Raw genomic sequence first — 23,290 nt, 5'->3', positions numbered from 1 at the left:
CAATCCTGCTGACTACTTATTGCATTTTATTTTAGTATTTATAAACACATAAAAGTTTAATAGAAAACAAATGCTGTATCAATTGAGCTTCCCAAAACACACAACTGGATTTGACACCAATAAAACCACCCTTCTGAGCACATTGTAACACTGTTAAGAAACAGAAAGCCAAAGCACACTTTTTTTCCCACCCTTGTCCCACACCAGTGTTTTCAGACACCAGCCATTTTTCTTGATTTACCAAGCAATCCCAGTTGTTTCTGCCGCTCAACAATTACTTGCTCGTAGCCAATTCTCTTTTTCTCTCCTTTGGACCACAGTCAGCAACATCCCTAGACTGTAACTTCACTTCATAGCCTTGGGCCCGTTACGAAACCATTGGATTGTTGCAGCGAGAGATAAATGATTCTTGGGTACCAAGGAGCAGAAGGGCTTGGGAAAGGCTTTCCAGCTCTAAAAACAACAAGCATGTGCGTGTTCCAAAGGTGATGGGAGAAAGGTTGTCTGCTCTTACCCAGGAAGATTAGAAAGGCACTCCAGGAGAGATTCAGTTGTGGAATGAACTCACCCATTGCCACATTTATCCTACACAAGAACAGGCACAAAGCAGAACGTCTGTGTCTGTAACAAGAAGAGATGCTGCCACGCCTTCCTCCTTATTCATTTTCCAAACTAAATGAGCTAAGAAAAGCAAAAGGGAGCCAGAGGAGCTCTCCCAGCCACATCTGGGGTGTGTATCAGTCACCAAAAACTGCAGAAATCTCAAGAGCTGAATAAAAGGCTTGAAAAACAGCCTCTCCATGTGAGAGTAAACCAGAATCAGCGAGCTCCTTTAGCAAAGGAGAGGTGAAAGCTTACTCCATTATTTTGTCACACAGCGAAAAATGATGGGAGCTTTACTCTTGTGATCCAGTGGCTGGAAACTCCTCTAAAAGCACTTCCATGGAGAAGGCCTCTGGTTTGGTGTGTTCAGGATCAGATTGCACAAGCATGGGAAAGGCTGTGCCCGCTGGACTTTCCCTTTGCCTGTGTTTGCGGCTGTAAGACATGTTCTGCCTCCAGATAAATTTCATCTCCTCAAATCCTAATTATATACAGCCTTCTGTGTGGCGTGATGGCCTATTTCTGGGTCATTTCTATACAATTCTGAAGGGCCAGCTTGGATTCATTATCACAGAGGAGCAGAGCGGGGACGAGCACTTTGCATTTCCATTGACAGAAAGGAAGGGCTGGACAACAACTCGGATTGTAGGACCACACTCTCTCCAGTAACAAACTTCCCCAGCACAGCAGAAGAGAACAGATAAAACTCGTGCAGGGAAATGGTGTACAGTTCAATAAAAGTTACATGTTCCTAACCCTAGAAGCTGTTTATCCACTCTGCACAGCCTTTACTAGCACTCTCCAGAGAAATGCATTTCCTAGATAAACATGTTTTTTAAAGCCCCACACTAATTCTATTCAGCCAATTTTTGTGTTTGTTGTAAAGTAGAAAATAGAACTGATACATATTCATTAGACACGGAACAACTCTATGTGTTGTGCCACACCATTAATATTTATTTTACTGGGTTTTTTTTTTCCTCCTGAAAAACCAAAAATTACAATTTTTCAATCCATCAGTTTGCATTGCTAAAAGGAACAAAAAAGGCAAAAACCATGATGGGTGAAAACAAAATATGTCAGGCCTTAATTCAGTGAGTAATAGTTTACATAATTTAGTAAGGAAGGGCAGGAGTTCTCTCAGTGAGGTCAGGAAAAAGAGTCATGTGCTTTAAGAATTTGCACCATGGGCACTCACAAGCCAGGCAATGAATGGGACAGATGCTGCTTTCTGCCAGCACTGCTGAGGCAGCCTCTGACAGATGTGCAGGGCACAGTACTAGGAAATCACAACTAGTTAATACAGAAGGTAAAGCCTGTAATCTCTCTGTGTACAAGCAGCAGCTGGGTGAAATTAATCACCTGGACAAGAAATCAACAGACTGCCAGTGCCCTTTGTCAAATCAGAGTGTAAAGAAGAAACTGTGTAGAAAGCAACACAGCAGAGCAGCAGCCAGGTTTAATGCAGCCTGGGTAAGGTTTTACTGAAAGAGCAATCTGCATAGCAAAGATTACACACAATTAATCTTGTTTTCTAAATACATTTAGTGTTTGCACACAATGTTCCATTTATACTGAGAATGCCTACTAGGTATCTGTAGAACAGTTTTGTTGACCTTTAGGAAAGCCAGCTGCGGGAAATGGTTTAATATGAGCACACCACTCACAAAAGAGTAAGTTATGCTATGGAGTTGACAATGCAATATAAGCAAAACAAAGCACTGCCTTTTGAAGGGCATCCTAGAAGACTATCTTTTCAATTGCTGAAATGAAAATAAATGCCTTTTTTCACATCAGCATATCGTAACAACCCCTCATGTATTCCCACATAAAAGCTTCTTAAGCTTAGAAATGGTGTATTTAAGCTAATTGTTTTATGTGCCCCAAAACCAGAAAAGGTAGCAACAATTGTGTCCTTTCTCTTTGCCTTTTCTCCATTAAAATACTCCATGTAATTTCTTACATGATTACCTAAAATGAGTTCATCTGTCTCAAAAAACTTAACCACTGAAACATGCATTTACCTCTTGTCATTCCTTTTCTACCCCCTCCTTTTAAAAAGCTGTAACATTCACGTTCTGAAGCCACTAAAAAAGTAGTGTGACATCTGTGAAATTATGTGCTTTGTTTTTCATGCATGCACTCAGCTGCAGATCTGACTTCAAAGTGCTTGCTTCTGAAATAGCTAAAATAATCCAATATCCCAGGGAAGCAGCACTAGAAGGGCAGGGTAAGAAACAGAGCAGACACACCTTATCCTTTTCAGTTCTGCCTTGTTACCAGCTTTCCTGTCATTCTGCCTTGTTAACCAGCTTTCCTGTCACCCCAGCATTTTCGCTCCATCCCAAGGCCCGCATGCACCTGGAAAGCAGTTCCAGACAGAGGATGATAGAGTTTTTGGATGAACAATCTCAAACAATAGATAAGTTAATGGGATGCAAAGTGGAAAGGCCAGGCTCAGAGCTGTAACCCAAGATGAATACATCTGGTAAGTGGAAGAGTATTTTGTGCTTACATTAGAAATTCCATTGCCTCATTTCTTGATCTACTCATTTTCAGTTACTGATGACTTTTGGGGCCAGCTACACCAGCCCCTTCGCTGCCCAGAGGCTAAGCATAAGGATTGTTTCAGCATCCACAACACACAGCAATGTGACATGGAAAAGGCAGGGAGAGGCTGCTGCTTTAACTCCATTTTTCTGAGCTAGAGGTGAGGAGGGAAGAGGATTAAAGTTCATAACACTCATACCAAAAACATCAGTGTTCTCCCAGGCAGCCATGCTAACACTTTCTCTGAGCCATGGCAGTGTCTCCAATGCTTCCCCAAACACTCAACTGGAAAAAATTATGTTTTTCCTCTTGCAATATAGTCCAGTTTTTTTGTCCTGAGCACTGAAACTATCCTCTCTTAATTGCCAACTTCTTGTTTGGCCTGGTCAACACTTATTCAATCTCAGCAGCTGATCTCGGCAACAGTAAGAAAAGATACACCATCTCATCACCCAGAATGGAGATATCAGCATCCAGATGATGTCCCTGACCCAGATGACAAACCTGCTCGTTTGACATGCTCTAAAGTATTGGTCATTTCCTTAACCAGGTCTCTCAAGGCAGCAAATTAAAGCCCTGGCTGTTAAAAACAATGTCTGCTTTTTAACAGGGACAGTCACCATACCCAAGCTGGCTCACTGCCTCTGTAATTCCCTCTGGCTGCATGTTGTAGTCACACTGTCACCTACACACCTGCACTCAACATTTCATCTCTCTAAGGCCTTTCAATAAAATTAATACTGTTGCCAACTGATTCCTTGACTCTACCAAGCAAACAGAATGACCCCAGACATTAAAATCTCACACCCAGAATAGCAACTTCACCATCAATTATACTCAGAAACAAAACCCTGGGGTATCCCAAAATTTGGTGAGTTATTAAAAGTTTGCCTTCATTTTCTGCTAATAAACACATAAATCAAAAACACAACTGAAGGGTAAGACGCTAAATGCTGAGGCATTGATGAAGGCCCTCCTAGACTATTTCGCTAATGGCTCACACTTGATTAATATCAAAGAGAAGATTCTATTGATTTTGCTTAAAAAACATTTAGAAAGTGCTCAACACGTTGGCAGCAGAAATACATTATCAAGTGCACAGAAAAAAACCCACCATTTAAATATGGAAGAAAGAGGAGACAAATCATGAAGCCCTTGTCAATCTCACTGTAGCAGCATCAGCACTGGAGGCAGTCAGGGACAGTAGCATATTACTATGGACTAAAGATCAGAAGGCCAAAGTCAAGACAGACAATATTCAGCTCAAAAAGCAAGACATGCTTTTGTACCCAGCCCTTCCCCGTGAACAGTGCTCATTAAAATGAGACCAATCCTTCAGTCTGTGTCACAGATTTATTTTAAGTGGTAAATCACAGAGACATGCATATTTTCTGGCCAGAGTACCATAAAATTCCTATTAACTACCCTCTGTCTCATCCAAGCACTCTACTCTGTACTAACTCTTTTACTAGTCTCAGAAATACTGCATACCCACTTTTCCTCTCACTCTAAATAGCCCTTAATGCTGAGACATCGTGACTGTCAGTAATGAAGATCCAGGATATCTTGTTCTGGAAAAGCCTCCATTTTTCTGTGGATGTGGCACAATTCTGAAGGCTGGTATCTCAGGGACACGAGCATTAATAAGAATAAACAAGTTAAAATGCTTATTTCCCTAGGTTTCCATGGGAACACTACACTTACTTCCAGATCTGGCTAGTTTCAAGATACTGGGTTAAGCACTTATTAAAACAGTTCTAAAAAAAGGTATTTCTAGATTTTTCAGTACTTTTACAGCTCACTGGGACTAACATCTCAAGGGACAGAGACCCCCTAAAGCACAAAGTACCCAGGAAAGAGCATGCAAGTGACGCCAAGCTCCTAGGAAAGACAATGGGAGGTAGCCAGAGTCTGAATGTTTGAAAAGATGGCTCAATTGATCAGGGCTGGGATGGGGCTGATACTCACCAGCGGTCATAAAACAAACTTACTGCATAACTTGTTCATGTGCTCCTTACATTGTGTCTTCTAAGAACACCTATCTGCTGTCTGCCATAGCCTTGTGTGCTTTCCAGCCATTTACAATCACAACCAAACATACTTCATACCCAACCTGTAAGTGACGTAGCTTCTGTGGTTCAACACAACCTATGTGGGCAGAAGTTCACCATTAATTTGAAACTAAGAAGTTCTGCCTTATCTCTGAAGGCAAGAGAAGCTAGCACTGGGGAAGATGAGTCACCCTAGGAAACAAAAAGTCTAGCTACAGCTGGTGAAAGCCTCTCTACTTGCTAGAGGAATAAAAGCACTGAGGGAAGTTGCATTTGTAAATTGAAAGAGACCTCCAGTCTTTAGAAACACTAGCTACACACCTTGTGGAGATTCCTGAATGTGCACAGCTGCATTCCTTCTCCCCCTAACACTTTCCATATGGCATTAGGACTTGCAGCCTAACTCAAAATTTGCTGATGTCAACAGAATGCTTTCTTTTGATTGCCATTTTATTTTTCTCTAGCGACTAGGCTACGGAACAGAACCTGACTTCTCAGGATCACAGATCTGTTAGCAATAATTACAACAGCCCAGTTGCAAGCTAACCTAAAAAGTGATGAAAATACAATTTTCCTCATGAAATGAGAAGTATCAGAGGGTCTTACATGGAATAGCAAGAAAGCCAGGGTGAGCATTAAGCAAACAGATGAGAGAAAAAAATGTGCTAGACACTCACAACACTGTATACAAATGTACCCTATTAATAGAAAGATTTCTTAGTTGCACTAATTTTTAAAGAAACAAATCCCTGCAGATGAAATTATATCTACTGGGCCTTTTTTTAAAAATGAAAAAGCAGAAAGACAAATGAGAACTTAATCTAGAAGGCCACTGGGATAATGGAAACTAGGTCCTTGCAAAAATACAGACTTACACAGTAAGAGAAGCTGTGTTTCAATCAATGTCTTTGATCACTCAAGATAAGTACACTGGAAAATGACATTTTCTGCTTTATTTGATTTCTTTCAGGAAATAGATAATCTCTTTCTTCTCTGTTTCTATCCAAAGTACCAAAAAATGCACCCTGAAAAGCAACAGCTAAAAATCTACTGTTCTCTTAAGTGAACCCAACTCTTTTCTCCCACCTCTGAAATAACAATTTCTCACAGTGGTTACTTCATCCACATCATACATTAAATATGCAGCTGCTACAGTGCTCTAACATTTCAACTTGCTTGCAATATTTTCAACATTTCCCTTAAGTTCTTTATAAGAATATACAAAAGAAGAAAACTGTTTACTGAACTATAAAACATAAACTTTATTCTCCCTTTAAACAAAAGCTTCATTAATCTTGCATAGACTTCAGTTTCTTATATAGAAAACAAAAAAAATCCCTGTAGAATCTGGTAATGTATCCTGCAACAAGAAACTTCAGGATATTTACTCCATTTCTTAGATTGAAAGTGAAGTTAGATCTTGATCAATGATTTCACATAATACAAGTAAACAGATACAATTGGATTTGTGAGGTGCAGACCAAAACATAAAATGCAGCACATGGAGATTCAAGCCAAGCTGGAAATAAAGCACTTCTTTCAAGTAATGGAGGTGATTAGGTATCAAGATAACTTACCAGAGAAAGTATTAAATCCATTATCATAGAGTCATTAAATGAAATTTTCATGTCTTTCTCTAAAAGACACACCCTAACGTAAGCACAAAATCTTGGGTTTACAGAATTTAGTCACTTTAGAGTAACAGCCAAGTCCCTGTACTCCAGAAATAAAACTCAAAGGTGCAGCAGCTGTACAAAGCCCCACCAGGCCACTTGGCCAGCAGCAGCATAGAACTGTAACAACAGCCAGACCCTTCCTTCCTCTCTGGTGATATTCCAGTGGCATTTTCAAAAGCAAGGCTTTCTCTCAGATACCATTCACATGCTTCAACTACTCCTCATGTTTCTCATTCTGACAAGAGGAAAACAGAGCTGCTACCAACTTGTATGGAGACACACAGGGAAGTCCTTTTAGCACAGTTCATTACACACCTGGAAACAAGGTCTTTTAGCATTCTCAAACCAATGTCTTTTAGTCATTTTGAAAATCCCAAGGGAAGCAGGGGTGAAAAAAAATCAGTGCAATCAAATTCTGTTGACTGCATGAACTATGGAAAAGGCCTTCACTGCCACAGTGAATGAAAATGGTTTCAGATAGGATCCGATGGTGAATCTCTCTGTTGCCCACGCAACTAATCAGGACCAAAGCAGTCACAGCACAGAAGCACCTCAGCCTTCTACCCAAATCACTGGAGACAGCTCAAGCAATACACAGATGGCAAAAGTAAATGCCATAAGTCCTATGGAGGTTCTAACAGTTAACTATACTTTATATTATGGATAGTCAACAGCTATGACATTGTACCAGGATAAGATGTGTACACCTGTAACGATGACTGCACCTTTCAGAGATCTAGCATGAATGTATTCTGAATAACATTTGACTGTATGACCAATCTGCATAGGAAAAACTACAGTAAAAAGGACACTTCCTGAAATGGATTTCAAGAACTGCCCCCTCACATTCTTGAAGCTATGACAGTCTTGTCACAGTAACATTTTAGCATTCCATTAGCAGTTATACAGTAAAAAGAAAAGATGGGTTTTTTGGAGCATGTTTAGTAAACCTTAAGAGTTGGTTTTTTTATTGAGGAGTTAGTAACAAGAGATATATTACACACACCCCGCAAGTTCTTTGAAAGTTTATGAAGATTTGCCATCAGTGACAGACCCACTTACAGTGTGCAAGAAGGGAAATAAACTGATCAGGAAACAGCAAGCACTGGATACTTTCAGTACAAGTTCTAACATCAGAAAACAAAAGAACCATTTTTTTTCACACTGCAGTTTGTCACTCTCCCAGCACAGACTTGTAAATTTACACAGGAGGCAAGACAATCCCAATCCAATCTTAAAATGTCTCAATCATTCAGTCTTTTTCCTTGACCCAACTTATCACTTATCTTCACAGCTCACAGCAGTTTCACCAGGATGCTCTGTCTTCAATCTTTTATGAGATAGCTCTCCTGGGAGAAGAGATGTGCAATGCTCTAAGGATCGTGCAATTTCATCAATTGTCCATTTGTCTTCATAAAGGGCATGCTCCTCTAGCGTAAACGGCCCCTGCTTCGTCCGGGTCAGCTCCTGCATGGTGGCACATGTAGAGAGTTCTACAGTAAAGGAGAAAGGGAGGATTTAGTAACTCTGCATGGCCAAATTTAACTATTTGCAACTCACCTAAAAGATAATTTTACATGTAGCATTCTACATTACTCTGCTTTGTTTGAGGAAGCTCATGAAGGTTTATCACTCATTTTTATCTTCTCAAATTCGAGCCAAGGAATTCCTTTGATTTCAATAGATCTGCAGCGTAGCAGAGTTCAAAATCTGACAGAGAGTTGTCAAAAGGTTTTCCAGATTTAATTCACAATGAAAAGAGAGGAAATAATAATGTAAGATGTAAGCAGAACATTCTGTATTCACAAGTGACTTTGAAAACCATGTACTGTTTTCCCACACTTTGAGGTCTTTGCACTTCTTGCTTTCAAGAAGGATTTATGATATTTTTATCCCCTGCTGCCTATCACTATAATATAAACTAAGGAAAAAAAACCCCAAACAAATGCTCTGACACATTAAATAAATACCAGCAGGACACAATTACATCATGAGGGGCTACAAAACAGAGTAGTAACCAGAGCTGACTTGTAAGTGCACAGGTATACTACAATATTCTTTTCCATCCTTTCTGATGCAGGAAGGTTTTTTTCTGCATGTTTAAAATTTGAAGAGAAACCAGCTGAGGACAGACTTAATCTTGGTTTGTCACTAAAGGACTAAACATGAGCCAGTATCCTCAGCAGGCAGTAACAAACAGAAAGAGAATTTTTGACTTGCCTAAACACAAATAACAACATTGAAATTCATAGTGTTACCCCACATCACTTGCTTTCTTGATCTGCAAGTGTACCATTTAAAAAAAAAAGAAATGTATTATCTGTTCTCCATCATGCAGTTTGATGGATGTAGAGCACAAGACAAATAACTCTGTGGGAAAGCAAAACCATTCACAGTTCAGGTAAAGGAGAAAGAAAACACTAGAAAAATCATCACAAATGTAGAAGTCTTTCCAGCAGACAGGGTTTATTATGTGCATGGTAATGTTCTGTGCAATCTGTTTTCAAGATGTGATGAATAATGTTTAAAAAGACAGTATCTTTCTTCTTCCCATCCTTAATCTGAGTTAGCTTTAACATACAGAGGAGCAAAAAAAAAAATCATCTCCACTTTGCCTTGTTCTATCTTTCTCAGTGCTATTACTTGCTTCATTTTTATCCCCTAGCCCCCAAGGTACTCTGGCAGTTATTTAGCCTTCCTTCTCTTCCAAGAAGAATACCTTAGTATATAAAACCAAGTCACAGCATTACAACTCTGCAAAATAACACATAGGTCTAGTTACTGGAGATACACAAACTGACAATTTTTTTCCATAAACAGACACATTCATTCCTTCAGCTGTCGTGGGCTTTTTCATGCCTACCTTTGCCAATGTCACTGACCAGGCTCCTGACGTAAAAGCCACCACCACATTCAACATCTGGAATGTTAACAGTAACATGATAAATTACCAGTGCAATGTGAAGTCTATTTGACATAGAAACCATGCCCCCACATGAATGTAGAAATGCACTAAGCAAACAACCCAGCGATAAAATATTTATAGGATGCAACATCAATTATTCATCCTGTAACATATGTGCGGGTGAGATTGCTAAGCTAGACAGGAGGGAAAGCAAATACAATGGCAACTGAACTAACTCACTAGAAATTAAGTACTTGCTGTGGTATGTTAACAAATGTTTCAGTCCTACTCATTTTAAAGGTTTCAGAAAGTTGTTCCAAATCTCTAATGACAAAAACAAGTTCTTTCAAGTGCAGTCTAAACTGACTATCAATGCTTTTAAGATACTGCAGGCAGCTCCAATAACATTTTAAAATTCACCTTTAAGGTCTTGCAGCCCTTCCCTTCCCCCTCTGCCAGGGATCAGCTGCTAATCACCCAACCATAAAGTAAGGGCTGAGTAAGACAGCACTGAGTTCTGCCACTCATCATGTAACATCTGGTTCATCAGAAGACTATAGGTCAGCAAGGCAGCCAGCTGACCCATAGTGAAAAACCTTATCTTGACCTCACACTAGCATCAAACACTTACAACAGTGTTTTTCACTTATTTATTAAGGTGCTTCTTAATGTACTACCCAAGTTTCTTCATGTGTGACGGAAGGATAAAATCCTGCCTCCTCAACTAAGAAACTTGACAGTAAATGACATTGATCCTGGTTACACGCTGGGAGAGATGCCAGCAGGTCTGGGCATCTAGGTAAAAAAATAGGCAAAGTGAATCATGCAGACCTAAGAAAGGAGAAGTGAGCTGGAGGTTAGAAATCATGGACAGATGCAAATAATCCCCTGACCAGCCTCTCAGCATTTTCCCTCACAGAAAGATTAGATATAATCATCTTAACTTAAAACCAAAATACGGTGCTTTTACTGCAAAGTGAAAGTCTCTGCACATGGACTCACACCAAAATAAGCATCTGAGGGAAATGAAACCTATTTCACTATCTTGCAACCATTCTGAATGTAAATAAGCACTAATAAACTGGGAGCATCACTCTACGTAATAATCTCTGGCCTTTACCCAGCGTGAAGAGTGGTGGCTGGAAGTGTTGGAGAGAGAGGCTGTACACTCTTACTGGCCGAGCAGGCTTTGCTTCAACTGCTTCTCCTCTCTTCATCAGAGTTGACAGCCTTTCTCCATCCTTCTTCAAAGCAGAATAGCTGATCAGATAGAGCATGAAAATGTGTGTCATACGGTTGTAACAGAACAAGCTTCCCATCCTCCAGATCCTGTTAATATTGTACTACAGTAGCATACATTTTACCCTTCTAATCCTCTTTCTAGTGCTCACTAAAAAAATGCCCAACAACTAGGAAGTGCTTCTGAAATATTTTTGGACACAGAATCATCTCGTTCAGTAGTAGCTGTATAAACTGGAAGACAAGAGGCAGTCCCTGTAGTTCTCTCTCGCTGTACAGATTAAACCGTGTTCATCACTGCATTTGGAGTTTATGAAAACAAAGGATTTCTATACGGGGTACAACACTTGCAGCTGCCTCTACCATACTGTCTGCAGGGCATACTCTGTTTCAGTGTTACATTGAGCTGAGCACTGGGAGCTGCTCGAGCAATTCCTGTAACTCTGCCTTGCACCTTTACTCATCTCACTCCAGGGTCCTTCCTGAACAGCAGCCGCCAAGGTCTGTAGCCCTGGCCTAAGGTGCTTACGGGACTGCTACAGAACATAAGAAATTAACTTCACTGATTACATGAAACATCACCCAAAGCTCTGACTTTGGTCTTGACAGAAAGTTGGCCATAGAAAAATCAAAAAAAGGTCTTGGTGAAATTAGCAGAGGGCAATTTGAAACAGGTCCCATGAAGCAGAACACCTACCGAATTACTGACCTTCCAGTGCTCACACTGGAACCACGGTAACCGACCCATTGCAAATGGAAGGAAAGCATGTTAGCTTATATCATCATAAAAGCCATCTGTCACAAACTAAGTGCTTGCATGCTGCCAGCTACTCTGGCTCACCTGACCAGAAGGAATTTGCTAAGCCACAAAAGCTCAGCTGCTAATTACTCATTCATATTCTAAGTTTTCAGAAAACTAATTCAAAGTCATTTAAGGCACTTCCACACAGATGTCAGTAAGCTTCCTCTTACTCTGCAACTAAAATTAAAGACTCAGAGCTTTGCTTTCTAATCAGAATACAGGATAGAAGCCACCAAGCCCTGCAAAGCTATTTAAGACTGCTTTGCTACTCTACATTTACCTTGAACAAAACAGACTCTGGATGACTATTTGTGCTTGATGTCCCAGTGGGCATGACCTGCAGCTGCAAATGTTGAACCCCTCAGTTTGCCTAGTCTCTGTCCTCTGGCCAAAATGCTGTCTTTTTATTTTTGAGAGAACTGACTTCTGATGGCAAGTCCCAACAACAGAACACAACTTCTAAGAGTGGTTGAACATTGTGGAACTTACAGTGGAGGAACCTGCATTATGTCTCCTGTGAACTTCTGCAGCACATTTTCAAGATCTCCTTTTGTTATCTGGTCTGTAGAAAGAAAACAGTAAGTACATTAGCATTGATTATGCAGATGGCAGTAATGGCATCAATCACATTCTGCAAACAGATACAAAGAAGAGTTCCCTCTCCTCTGAATTTAGATTGGGTGACAAACACCAAAGAAAAGAGATAAAAAACAGACTGTAGGTAAGAGTGTGACCTATCCCAAAAAGGGTGGAACAAGGGTCGAAGGTGATGAGGATTTCAGAAGGGCAGAAATCCCCATGTACACAATTTTGTTTTGAACTGTCTCACCCTTGGGGCTGCAATTTCATTTTTCTTGGGAACTAGGCAAAAACTACACATTTTGCCCTATTCTAATTTCTGTTAAGGACTAAAAAGGTTTAAGAGTACCTAACTTCACGGGAAAATAGAACAGATTATTAGACAACAAAGGCATCGTGGTTGGGGTTTTTTTTTTTAGTGAAGAAAAGACTGTATCTGGAACAACACATCAAATTTCTGTATCAAACAACTAACCTGCAAATGCACACCAGGGTATTGTTATCTATTAAGTAAGGCAATTTTACTGAAGAAATCCTGCAAAAGAAAGATAGCTGCTTTAAGTAATCTACTCTTTTAAGAGCACACATACAAATCTGTCCCACTTTCATTAGAAGGCTATAACCTAAGTAGCTGATTGCACTGGTCCTTTAAAATACTACTCAATAGAGCTGGCGTTCATTCCTAAGTTGTTTAGAGACTACAAACAACATCTGTAATCACAGTGCACTTCAGTGCATTTCTACCATCTAGGGTTTGACTAGTCCTGTTTCTCATAAGTAATATTCAATTGGTGTCACCCTGACAGTATCCAAGGAAATTTATGTATTGAGCCTTCATCATGTTTTGGAACAGACCTTTACTTGCAGTCTTTACAAAACACACGTACTTCATGCTGTAAGTAAAAAAGAAGTTTCATTCCACAGCAGCTTTGGAAGGTGGCAATGTGGTAACCCACTTTTGCAAAGCACACTTTGAAGCCTCAAGAACAGATGCTGTCCCTAAGCCCCAGCAGCTGTCTCAAAAAGATTCTTCAATAGGCAGTTTGTGAGTACCAAAAGTCAGTCAGGGATGCTGAGAGACCAATGTACATGAGACTGGGGGGCAACAAAATTAATCGTGTAGTAACTCTGAATCTCTTTCTGAAGAGCTTCTCATCTGGTTATTTCAATGTTCTATTTCCATTGCTCCAGTTTAGCAACAAATCACAACAAAACTACACAGGAGAAAGTTAGTGTGACCCAGATCTATGCTTGTGATCCTGTCAGCCTTCTTGTGAATCCCAGGTTGCTTCAGGCTAGAATTTAGTATTTAAGATCTAAGCGTAAGTGTCACTTGAGGTTCTCTTTCAGTTTTCACCCCATGAACTGAATTTATGGCTAAGGCATTTAATGAGACACCTGAGTTCAGTACCTTCTCTGATCTCATATTCCCCTGATTGAGAGGTTACATCTAGCCTCTGAGGAAATCACTCAGGCTATAGTCTCATCACTCATGCCATCTCCAGAAATAATAACAGCTTCCCCATGTGAGGAAAGATTATTAAGCCATTAACAAAGTTGTGTGGTATGTTATCAAAACAAATATCTACAGATGAGATTACTAAGATTAATTATATTAATTAATCATATTTGTCTTCTGTGATACATGGTGGCACAAGCTGGCTAGGATTATGTTCTGAAAGTCTAAAAAATATCCTTTTCTTCTTTTTCACTATGTACTGCCATTGTGTTAATGGACTACACTGGATTCTTGCCCTTTCCTAGGGCAACACAAAAGCTGGTGGAGCTTTCATCCAGCTGTCATAAAGGAATGCTCTATTAATCTGGTCCTAAACAGATAGTTTCACTATGTGTAAACTGTGTATTTGTCCCAGGCATCAGATTGGGCTCATGGCTCTGCAGGGCACACAGCTCACACTGGAAACCAGTTCCTTCAGCACCTTTCATCTCCCACAGCCTTATTAAACCCACAGCATAGGTGGGGAAAATGCAGGCCTGTTGCCCAGGAGAATCATCTCCTTTTAGGTCTCCCTCACCTGAGTGTGACTTGAGTGTAGTAGGTTAACAGCTTGACTGGTCAGCAAATTTAGGGGAGCATTTGGACTCAATCGTCAAACAAAAACAAAATATGAATGCACACATAAAGGCTAATTAGCATCAACAGTCCCCAAACTTTCTTTTCCTATTTGTCTTCCCTTCTCCGGTCTCCTAAAGGGTTGAGAGACATTTCTGCAGAACACATCTGTCACACATCCTAATTGCCCAGAGTTTGCCTACTCCTCCCAATATCCCCATGGCAAATACATTTCCTCCTCTGTTACATCACAGAGCACAAGTTTTTGCTAGAAGTTGGCTTGAAACTGCAGCTTTTTGCCCTTTCAGGGAGGGGTATGGTGGCTGCCACCCTGCTTCACAGTGACTTCAGTGAGGACAGTTGAGGTTTGGCCCATGAGATAACTGCATCCAGTCCACATGAATAACAACAGACTCAGCTTAGAATAAAATTACTGTACCTGCTCTGTATGCGCACTATTTAGAATAAATTGAACTCAACAGTGTTTTCTAAATTTCTTCATAAGCCCTTAGCCTGAGAGCTGGGGTATGAGATCTTTGTACAGCCTTGGTGTCTTCCAGTGGACTATTCCTTACAATTGTATCACAACGCCAAAGCACCCAAAACTTCAGTTCTCCAATGCTTCTCAAAACATTGAAAATTAATCTATTAGCCTTCAACATGAATTTTTTTTAGGAACAGGTGTGCTTCTGAACCCTGGTGAACATTGATCAAATTTTCCTGCTCTAATCATAAAAGAGATTAATGACAGTTACCAAATCAAAAAGGTGCCAGTTGTGCCACAACCTCAAGAAGCCTCCGCTGAAAGGTGATACTGCCCTATGCTTGTTAACAAACTACACCAAAACAGAACACAAGAACTACCCCCAACAATCCAACAGAACTATAGCACATCAATTCAATCTGGCCCAGTAAAAACTATTTGCAAATAGGCAAGAAGAATTCTGAAAGGACTATTTTCTTTTTCACGTTATTCGGGTAGCTCAATTAAACACAGGTTTCAGCATAATCAGCAGAGAGCTGTAGAAAATCCTCATGAATTTTGTTCCCCATGTCTGGATACATTCTGTAGGCATCTAGGAGGAAGTGGGTTTCAGAATGCACATTCCTGTGCATAGTAACAAACATTAAAAAAAACAGGGCCTACAAACATTAACGTGCTCAAAAGAACATCAGAGGAACACTAAAAACAGTACTGGCTTCTAAAGTCAGCATCTGATAGCTTGGGAATAGTAGGAAAACATAACCTGAATTCATGTGGAAGTGCAAACTTATTGTCTGATAAGAACCAAACAAAAAGCTATGAGAAGTTCAGGAAGGGTTAAACCCAAGGAGCTCTCTTCAGTTCACTGTTTTATTGTGACTAACTGTAATACACAACAGTTTGTTTTTTAAACTGCTGTCTAGGGACACTTTGAGGACAAAAATGTAACACTTTCTTATAGTTAACATTAACAGGCAACTTTCTGCAGACACTTTCCTCTTGTGGTCCACTGGAGTCATGCATAAGAGTTTTATATATTTTGCAGGACAATCTGATGTCCTTTCTCTGCACTAAGGCCCAATCCTGGATGCTGCCTGCACTGCAGGATTTACATTCCTTAGTAGATGATCTGCTTCTCCCAGGATCCTTGTAGGTATCAAAGGAAAGCTGAAATTCAGCTCAGATATCTGGTTTGTCTGTTCTTGGAGTATTAGGGTTAGGGATTGGGGATGGAGGGGTACCCAGAGAGTCCTGCAGAAAACCAAGCTGCCTTGGAGAAGATAATGGAAAGGAAACACAAAATATGTAGGCAGCATGGAGAAAGAGAAGGATTATGCATCTTCTCTTTTTCTTCTTTCTGAAGAAATCAAATCTAACTGCTTCATACCAACATTGAAAGCAACTAAAACCAATTTCACAAGTACTTCTTCCAGTCATCAGATTCAGCAAAAGGAAACTGTCCAGCACCAAAAACTGCACTGCCAATATTGCTCTTCATGAGACTGTGTGATGAACTTGATCATGCAACTAACTGCTCTCAGTCTAAATAGATAAGCAACTCAAAAAAATAAAAAGGGGGTATTTTTAACTCAAATCAGTTCCCCAAGCACACAGTCTATCAGAAAGTCAAACCAGCAAAACAGAGGAGGTGGTGCAGGGGTGGGAACTGCTACAACTAGAGTTCCAAGTGAAAGGAACATGCATGAAAACACCACTCTGAATTCTGTCTGCAGTAAACAATGCAAAAGAAAAATGCAAAATTAGTGATTCAAGAAACAGGTTTAAAAAAAAAATTACCACAGGAGCCGCATCTACCTAAAATACTTCTCAGTTTACATGTTAGTATCTATAGTAAGTACTACTTGGTGCAGCAGGACCAAAACCTTCAACTTCTGAGAGGTATACATAAAACCCAAGGAAGTGTTCTCCCCAACAATCACTAAGTGGTGGCAACATCATGTGGATGTTCAGTCCTTGAGAAACTGAGAGATTTAGAAATTGATTCTGACACAGAAGCAAATGAGCCAACATCTCTGGATAACATTACATAATAACTATTACTATTTAGAACAATACATCAGATTAACGTGGACAAGAAATTCCCACTTTCCCACCTCACACAAGGAAAAACTGCAGAAGAAAGGAGACTGGGGATGAGGTGGAATCCAGGCTACCTACTTCTTTATGCTATTAGAAAAAGAGTTTATTTACTTCATTTACTTAGTCTAGAGAAGAGGAGACTGAAGGGAGATCTTATTAACATTTGTAAATATCTAAAGGGTGGGTGTCAGGAGGTTGGGACATCCCTCTTTTCTATAGCAGATAGTAACAGAACAAGGGGTGATGGGATGAAGCTGGAACACAAAAAGTTGTATTTTAGCATAAGAAAAAACTATTTCACTGTGAGGGTGATGGAGCCCTGGCACAGGCTGCCCAGAGGGGTTGTGGAGTCTCCTTCCTTGGAGGTCTTCAAGACCCGCCTGGACGTGCTCCTATGTGACCTGATCTAGGTGACCCTGCTTCTGGAGGGGGGTTGGACTAGATGATCTCTAAACGTCTTTCCAACTCCTACCATTCTATGATTCATGTACCCATTACCAGGGACCACAAACAGCGGGACTGTAGAGCTGCAAACAACCAGATACCTACTGGTTGTTGTTTTTTCTTTTTTTCTGCAGGTTGTGAAAGAAGTAATGGCAAACAGACAGATTTGGTGTGTCTCTGGTCAGTTCTACATTGTTTCTAAGACACCTTGGGTATTGTGGAACGTCCACTCCAACAAAGCCAGTCAGGTAGCTACAAAGCCTTGTACTCTTGCACTGTTCTCTGTGGGTCAAAGAAGTTCATCTATTATAGTTGCTAGGACACAGACTGCAAGCACGAGCAAGATTTTGTAGGTGAACGTGTGTACAAAGTAGTTTATACCATCCTCATTTTAAGTTGAGGAGCCTGTAGTTAAAGGGGCACCCTAGGAGGGAGATCCAAGTACTTTATTCCTCCGTTGGCCTTGAAGGGTGTTACTAAAAGAGTGCTCATGGAACTCTACACTGAAAGAGGAAAATTTTACTGGACACAGCATGTCATTTGTCAGCCTGTCAAAGACTTCAAATGACATAGTTCCGCCCAATTCTATTTTCGCTCTCCTAATCTAATGACTGGTTTGGATTTTTTCCAACAGAAATGAACACTTGCACTGGACATAATTGCATGAAGCTGGTCTGAATTATATGAGCACTGAAGCTGAAACAATCTTAGGTTGATTTCACATTTAAACTTAATTCACAGAGTCCCAAACATCTCTTCCGCTTCTCTGTGCTAGAGACCATTTATGCCTTCAAATTACATCAAGTATATAGATAAATTTATGCTTACCATAAGGTTTTTCTTCAGTTACTTTTCCTGTAGCATCTAATGTATCAGTAGCTTTGCCCAGCAGTCCAATGGCAGTGTACTTCTGGAAAGGAAAAAGAGGCATTAGTGAGTGAGGTCTTCAAGGTTGCTTCTTTTTTATTTTGCTTTTTTCCTTTAAATAAAGACTGTAACTACCAAGTACTCCAAATCAGGACAGGAAGAACATTAGCTGAATAGTCAGCCCAGGAACTATGGGTAAGCAAAAGTTAAGATGAAAAGACATGGAACTAAACAAAAAGCAAATCCTGCATGACATGTGCCTATGATTTCATTTTAAAAACCCCAGGAAGAAGCAATATGGAATCTAATTTTTACCGTAAATACACCAATACCATGAAGAAAATAATAGGGTGGTGAAATCAAAGTCTCTGTGGGGTGTCATATGTCACTCTTGAAGCAAAGCACACAGATGCCTTTCACACACCAATTTTTCTGTTCTTTCACAATTTAAAAAAAAAAAAGAAAAAGGCACAAGGACCTTTACTGGTCAAAGCAAAACACCCACTTCTCAAAGAAAAGGATTACAACAGTTCTGCCATGAAATGCAGTGATTTCATTTTAAGAGCCTAGAAAGCTGGAGCTTTGAACACGTGGAATCTGCTAAAGGACCTTGTGACCACCACAACAGGTCCAAGGCCACCGTGTGACATCTCTGCTCATCGCAAGTTCTCCGAATATTTCTGTTTCAGGGGTTTTCAGGGTTCTTCTCTAAAGAATTCTTCAGCGTGTTTGTAGCTTGCAAAAAGGAATTAATCTGTTCCAAGGCCAGTGGCTCTTCTCCTTATTGCATTTCACCTGACGTCCTTCTTTTCCACATTTTCACCTTAAATACTGCCAGGCTGTGGGCATACAGCAGAATCTGCAGAAGCTGACAGGCTTCCCATGAACCAGGAGCACCATGTCTTTTCCCTGCCAACACGTGAAGACTCAGTCTGTAACATGAGTCTGAGGCAAGTTTGGAGATATCCTCAGGATTAAAATCTGTGGTTTGACCCAATGCCTATCCCATTCCATTCCATTTCCCTCCATGTTAAATCCAGGGGCTTTCAAAGTAAAGTATTTATACAGCCTGGAAGAGAAAAATCAAGGTGTTCCACATGCCTAATTCCCAGTGAAGCTTCAATGAACTCATTCCCAACTGAGATAATACATTTTTGAACCAAGTGGTAAAAAGACCAAAATTCCACTGGAACACATCCAAACAGGCATAAGCACTAACATTTTACTCTCTGATGCAATGCATCCTTTTTCATGTAGTTGCAAAGTACAAACAAGCTCAAGTAATAACAGTGTAGGCATATAAATCACACCTACAGAACAGGACTACTAAGACATGCCTTGATTTTGTTCCATGTGACAACCTGCCACTTCAATGTATTTGTTCAAGCAACTGCCACTAAATGAAAGCAGCAGGAATAGTCAGACAAAAGGCAGTGGAGTGCAAACTTTAATACAAAAATGACTGTATTCTTTGCTTACCACATAATGGCCACTTCCCCCCCCCCCCCTAAATACTGCAGATGCCCAAATGCTTTGCAAAATTAGGCATTTTAAAAACAAATTCCTGAAGTTTACACACTTTTGGAATGCATAGAAAAGAAATGGAACAGAAGAATGGAAAAAGGATGTATTATCTGCTTTTAGGACCATAAAATTGCCTGCTTTCTGAGATGTTTAATGATCTAGTTCTTTGCATTTAATAGCATATCTACAAAGATACATTATTCAGCAACTATTCTAGAGGTTAATAAAAACATGTGAGCAGCTCTTCATAATTCTAGCATGATGAATGATCTTAGCAGTTCAGTAAAACTCTAAATCTGAAAGTCTGAAGTCTCACACCATATCCTTATGTTTCCCAGTCAAAGTACTAATAGGACTTCAGTTTGAATTACCTTCCTGTCTTCATTCTGGTTTGGCTATCTTCCCTCAGGCTGTCTGTCTCACACATACACACCCACATCCACCCCAGCCCCTGCCACCCCCTCAGCAACAGAGAGACAGTATCACCTGTTTATATACAAACACAAACTATATGAACTTCTCTTCCCCTTTAATTTCTGGAAAAAAGGAGAAAAAAGTCATCCAATTTATAAAAGCAGCATCGTTAAAAATCTGTCACAAATCCTTACAGAAGCCTTTAAAGAGTCACAGAAGACTCAAACCAGCAACGCAATAATCCACAAAGAACGCTGTAGCAGGTCAGGAAATTAAGAATTACAGTTGGTTTATGATCAGTCTCTGGAGTGCCCTTGGGTATGTACAACTGTATATCATAATTCTTACTAGCCACTTAATAGGGTTTATTTCCCCTTTGTTAGTGTGCAGGACCTGGAGCTTGTAGAAGATAACATGAGAGTCCAGATTTAATCTATTGTTCCTCTTATTTTATGGCAGAATTTAGCATTAACTCTCTTTAGACTCCAACTCACACTGCCCTCAGAATTATCCAATGGATTCTGAGTCATTTAATAAGTCTTTGGTGACCTTTTCTCACTTGTGTTGGCAATCATTTATTTCTTCCAGTTTTATAAAATACATCTAGGGGCATTCTTCCTGCACTCTCAAATTACAAATCACTGCATGAACAGACAGCAACTGCTCACAAACACGCTGCCTTCAACCCACTCAACCTGTAACATAAAAGCAATATAGTAGGTGTTGTAGGCAGTAGAAAAGCATAGCAAGTGCAGACTGTGACAGGAAACGTCCCTATATTGGCAGCTCGTCAGAGAACGCTGTCAATCAATGGCCCCTAGTCCTTGCCCCTTGTCATCTCGAGAGACTACCATCCAAACCGTTTACAGATGAAAAGCAGCATCTCAGCTTCCCTATGAGATTCCCCAACATGCCAGTGTAGTGCTTTAACAGCTAAGATCAAGCATTCCCAGGCACAACTTGCAAGCACTGCAGCATCACGCACTAATTCCAAGTTAGCATGGTGTCTCAGCGATCCCAGAGCAGAGCCGTGCAATTGTACAAGAGCACCACAACCCTGAGGGCATACAGACCTTCCCAAACCCATCCTGCATTACAGAATAGCTACAGCTCTCAATCGTCTAGAAAACCATTTTCTTGATGTTATGGCAACCGAAACAAAAGGCAGCAAAGTGATCAGAAGCCCTCAAGTATAAGCAACTCTTTTATTCCCACTAGTGAGGGAACAGCCTTAAGAAGATAATTTACAGTGACAAACTACTGCACTCAGACAATGATAATGCAAAAACTGTCACACAGACTGGGGGATATGGTGGATGCAACCTCAACACAACCAGAAAGATAGTGTTTGGCAGCCATACATTTGCTACTATACCCATGGCTAGAAAGAAACATGCCATAAAAGCCCAGACTGGAGATAGAACAGGATTACACGAACCCCTATGAAAAAAAGTTACAACCCCCCTAATAAATCTGACAGATCTCAGGAAGAGCAATTTTGTTTGAGTCACAACTACAGGGCAGAGTCAAAATTTTCACAAATGATAAACCCTCTGATGTTTGCAATAATGTTTGAGTAAGAGAACAGCTATAATTTGGCTTTTTTTATTTCATATCCAATTTTAGATAAATTCTTACACTGAAACAGAAAGAGAAAAGTGTATCCATAAAAAGAGAAAGAAAAGGCAAGCTTATCAGTATACATATTTAACTGTGAAAGGTGGAAGAGGAGGACAGAGAATCTGCTCCATTAGAGGGGATGTAGAGCCTGCATAGCTATTAGCTGCACAACCCACCCGGGGGTGGTGGGGGGAGTGCTCCTGGAGGCTGAAGCCCCTGGGCTATCTGCCAGGCATGTCTGCCCCACTTATCAGTGCAAATGCCAGACAGACCATGGAACAGTTTCTCAGTTTTAACTGTTAATATATCAAAGGTTTATTTGGAAAGAAGCCAGAGACTTGAAATCTTAAATTATAACATGTTTTAAAAGCTTTTTCAAACATGGAGCAGCAACACTTTGGAAGAGCTAGACAGAAACACAAGTAATTATGAAATAAGGTCACTAGTAGCTGTCAGGAAGATTTTTAAGATGGCTCCCAGTGCAAGAATTTCCCAGGCAAGCAAGCTCTCTAGAAGAGGCAGTTCATAAGAGTTCATCCAAGGATGACCCATTTTCCAATCACAGCAGCAACTGAACAGAAGTGTAAAAAGAAAAGTAAATAAAAACGGCTCCAGTCCCCTGTGCAAGAGACTGAAAGCTGAGAAAGTAAATTTCTGTAAACTGACTCTGTGTGGCTGACAAGTTTGAAGGAATATAAAACAAAACAAACAAACAAAACCAACAAGCAAGTGCTCAAGAGAACATGAAGGAAATCAGTGAGCACAAAGCGGGCAAGCGCTTATCAGAATTTGTCCTCCTGTGCCAAACCCCCTCAGCCTGCACACCGTGCCAGCACTGACAGGTTTGTAAACCTCAGCTACTGAGATACTGAAGAGGCCTCAAACTCTCTGGCTTACACTGACATTCAGTTTGTCTGTAATGATTTCTAATGCACAACTGAAGTGCTGTGGATTTAATGTTTATGTAACTTTTATTTGCTGTTTGTACGACATTAGGGGCTACCAGTGGTTTCCAGTATGCTAATCATCCACCAAACCAGAAGAGCACATGAGGCAGACAAATAAGCTGGCAAAAGAAAAAAAAAAATAGAGGGTTGCCATAGTTTCAATTATTTTCCAAAACAAAGCACTCTCACTAAGCAGATTCCAATATATTAAAAGCACAGAGCCCTAATCTCTTAAAAGCAGGTTGCACAGAGGCAACGTAAAGACTGCAGGATGAGGGAGGACTTTCATATTTCACAATAGGGTAAATTCAAAATTATTGACACAAAAATGTCCTCTTCATACACCCAAACCTTACAACTTCTTTTCCATTCTTTTTTTCCTCCCAGAAGAAAAAGCTGACTTTGTGCTAC

The 23,290-nt window shown here is 40.3% G+C and overlaps 1 protein-coding gene across 2 annotated transcripts in view; it reads right to left on the bottom strand.

Moving 5' to 3' along the window:
* Positions 1 to 1,575: 1,575 nt before the first annotated feature.
* The window catches only part of TRUB1 (TruB pseudouridine synthase family member 1), a 35,328-nt gene continuing 13,613 nt past the window's right edge, over positions 1,576 to 23,290 (bottom strand). For both annotated transcript variants that reach the window (XM_062001514.1, XM_062001515.1), the window contains 5 exons: positions 18,336 to 18,417; positions 12,316 to 12,388; positions 10,906 to 11,045; positions 9,744 to 9,800; positions 1,576 to 8,373 (listed from right to left, as the gene is read on the bottom strand). In XM_062001514.1, the coding sequence (XP_061857498.1) occupies positions 8,159 to 8,373; positions 9,744 to 9,800; positions 10,906 to 11,045; positions 12,316 to 12,388; positions 18,336 to 18,417 (567 nt within the window). In that variant the 3' untranslated portion in view covers positions 1,576 to 8,158. The remainder of the gene's footprint in view (positions 8,374 to 9,743; positions 9,801 to 10,905; positions 11,046 to 12,315; positions 12,389 to 18,335; positions 18,418 to 23,290) is intronic.

The sequence above is a fragment of the Colius striatus genome, chromosome 8, assembly GCF_028858725.1.
Source record: "Colius striatus isolate bColStr4 chromosome 8, bColStr4.1.hap1, whole genome shotgun sequence".
NCBI lineage: Eukaryota > Metazoa > Chordata > Aves > Coliiformes > Coliidae > Colius > Colius striatus.
Note: the sequence above shows the minus strand (reverse complement) of the source record. Positions and strands in the feature narration are given on the sequence as shown.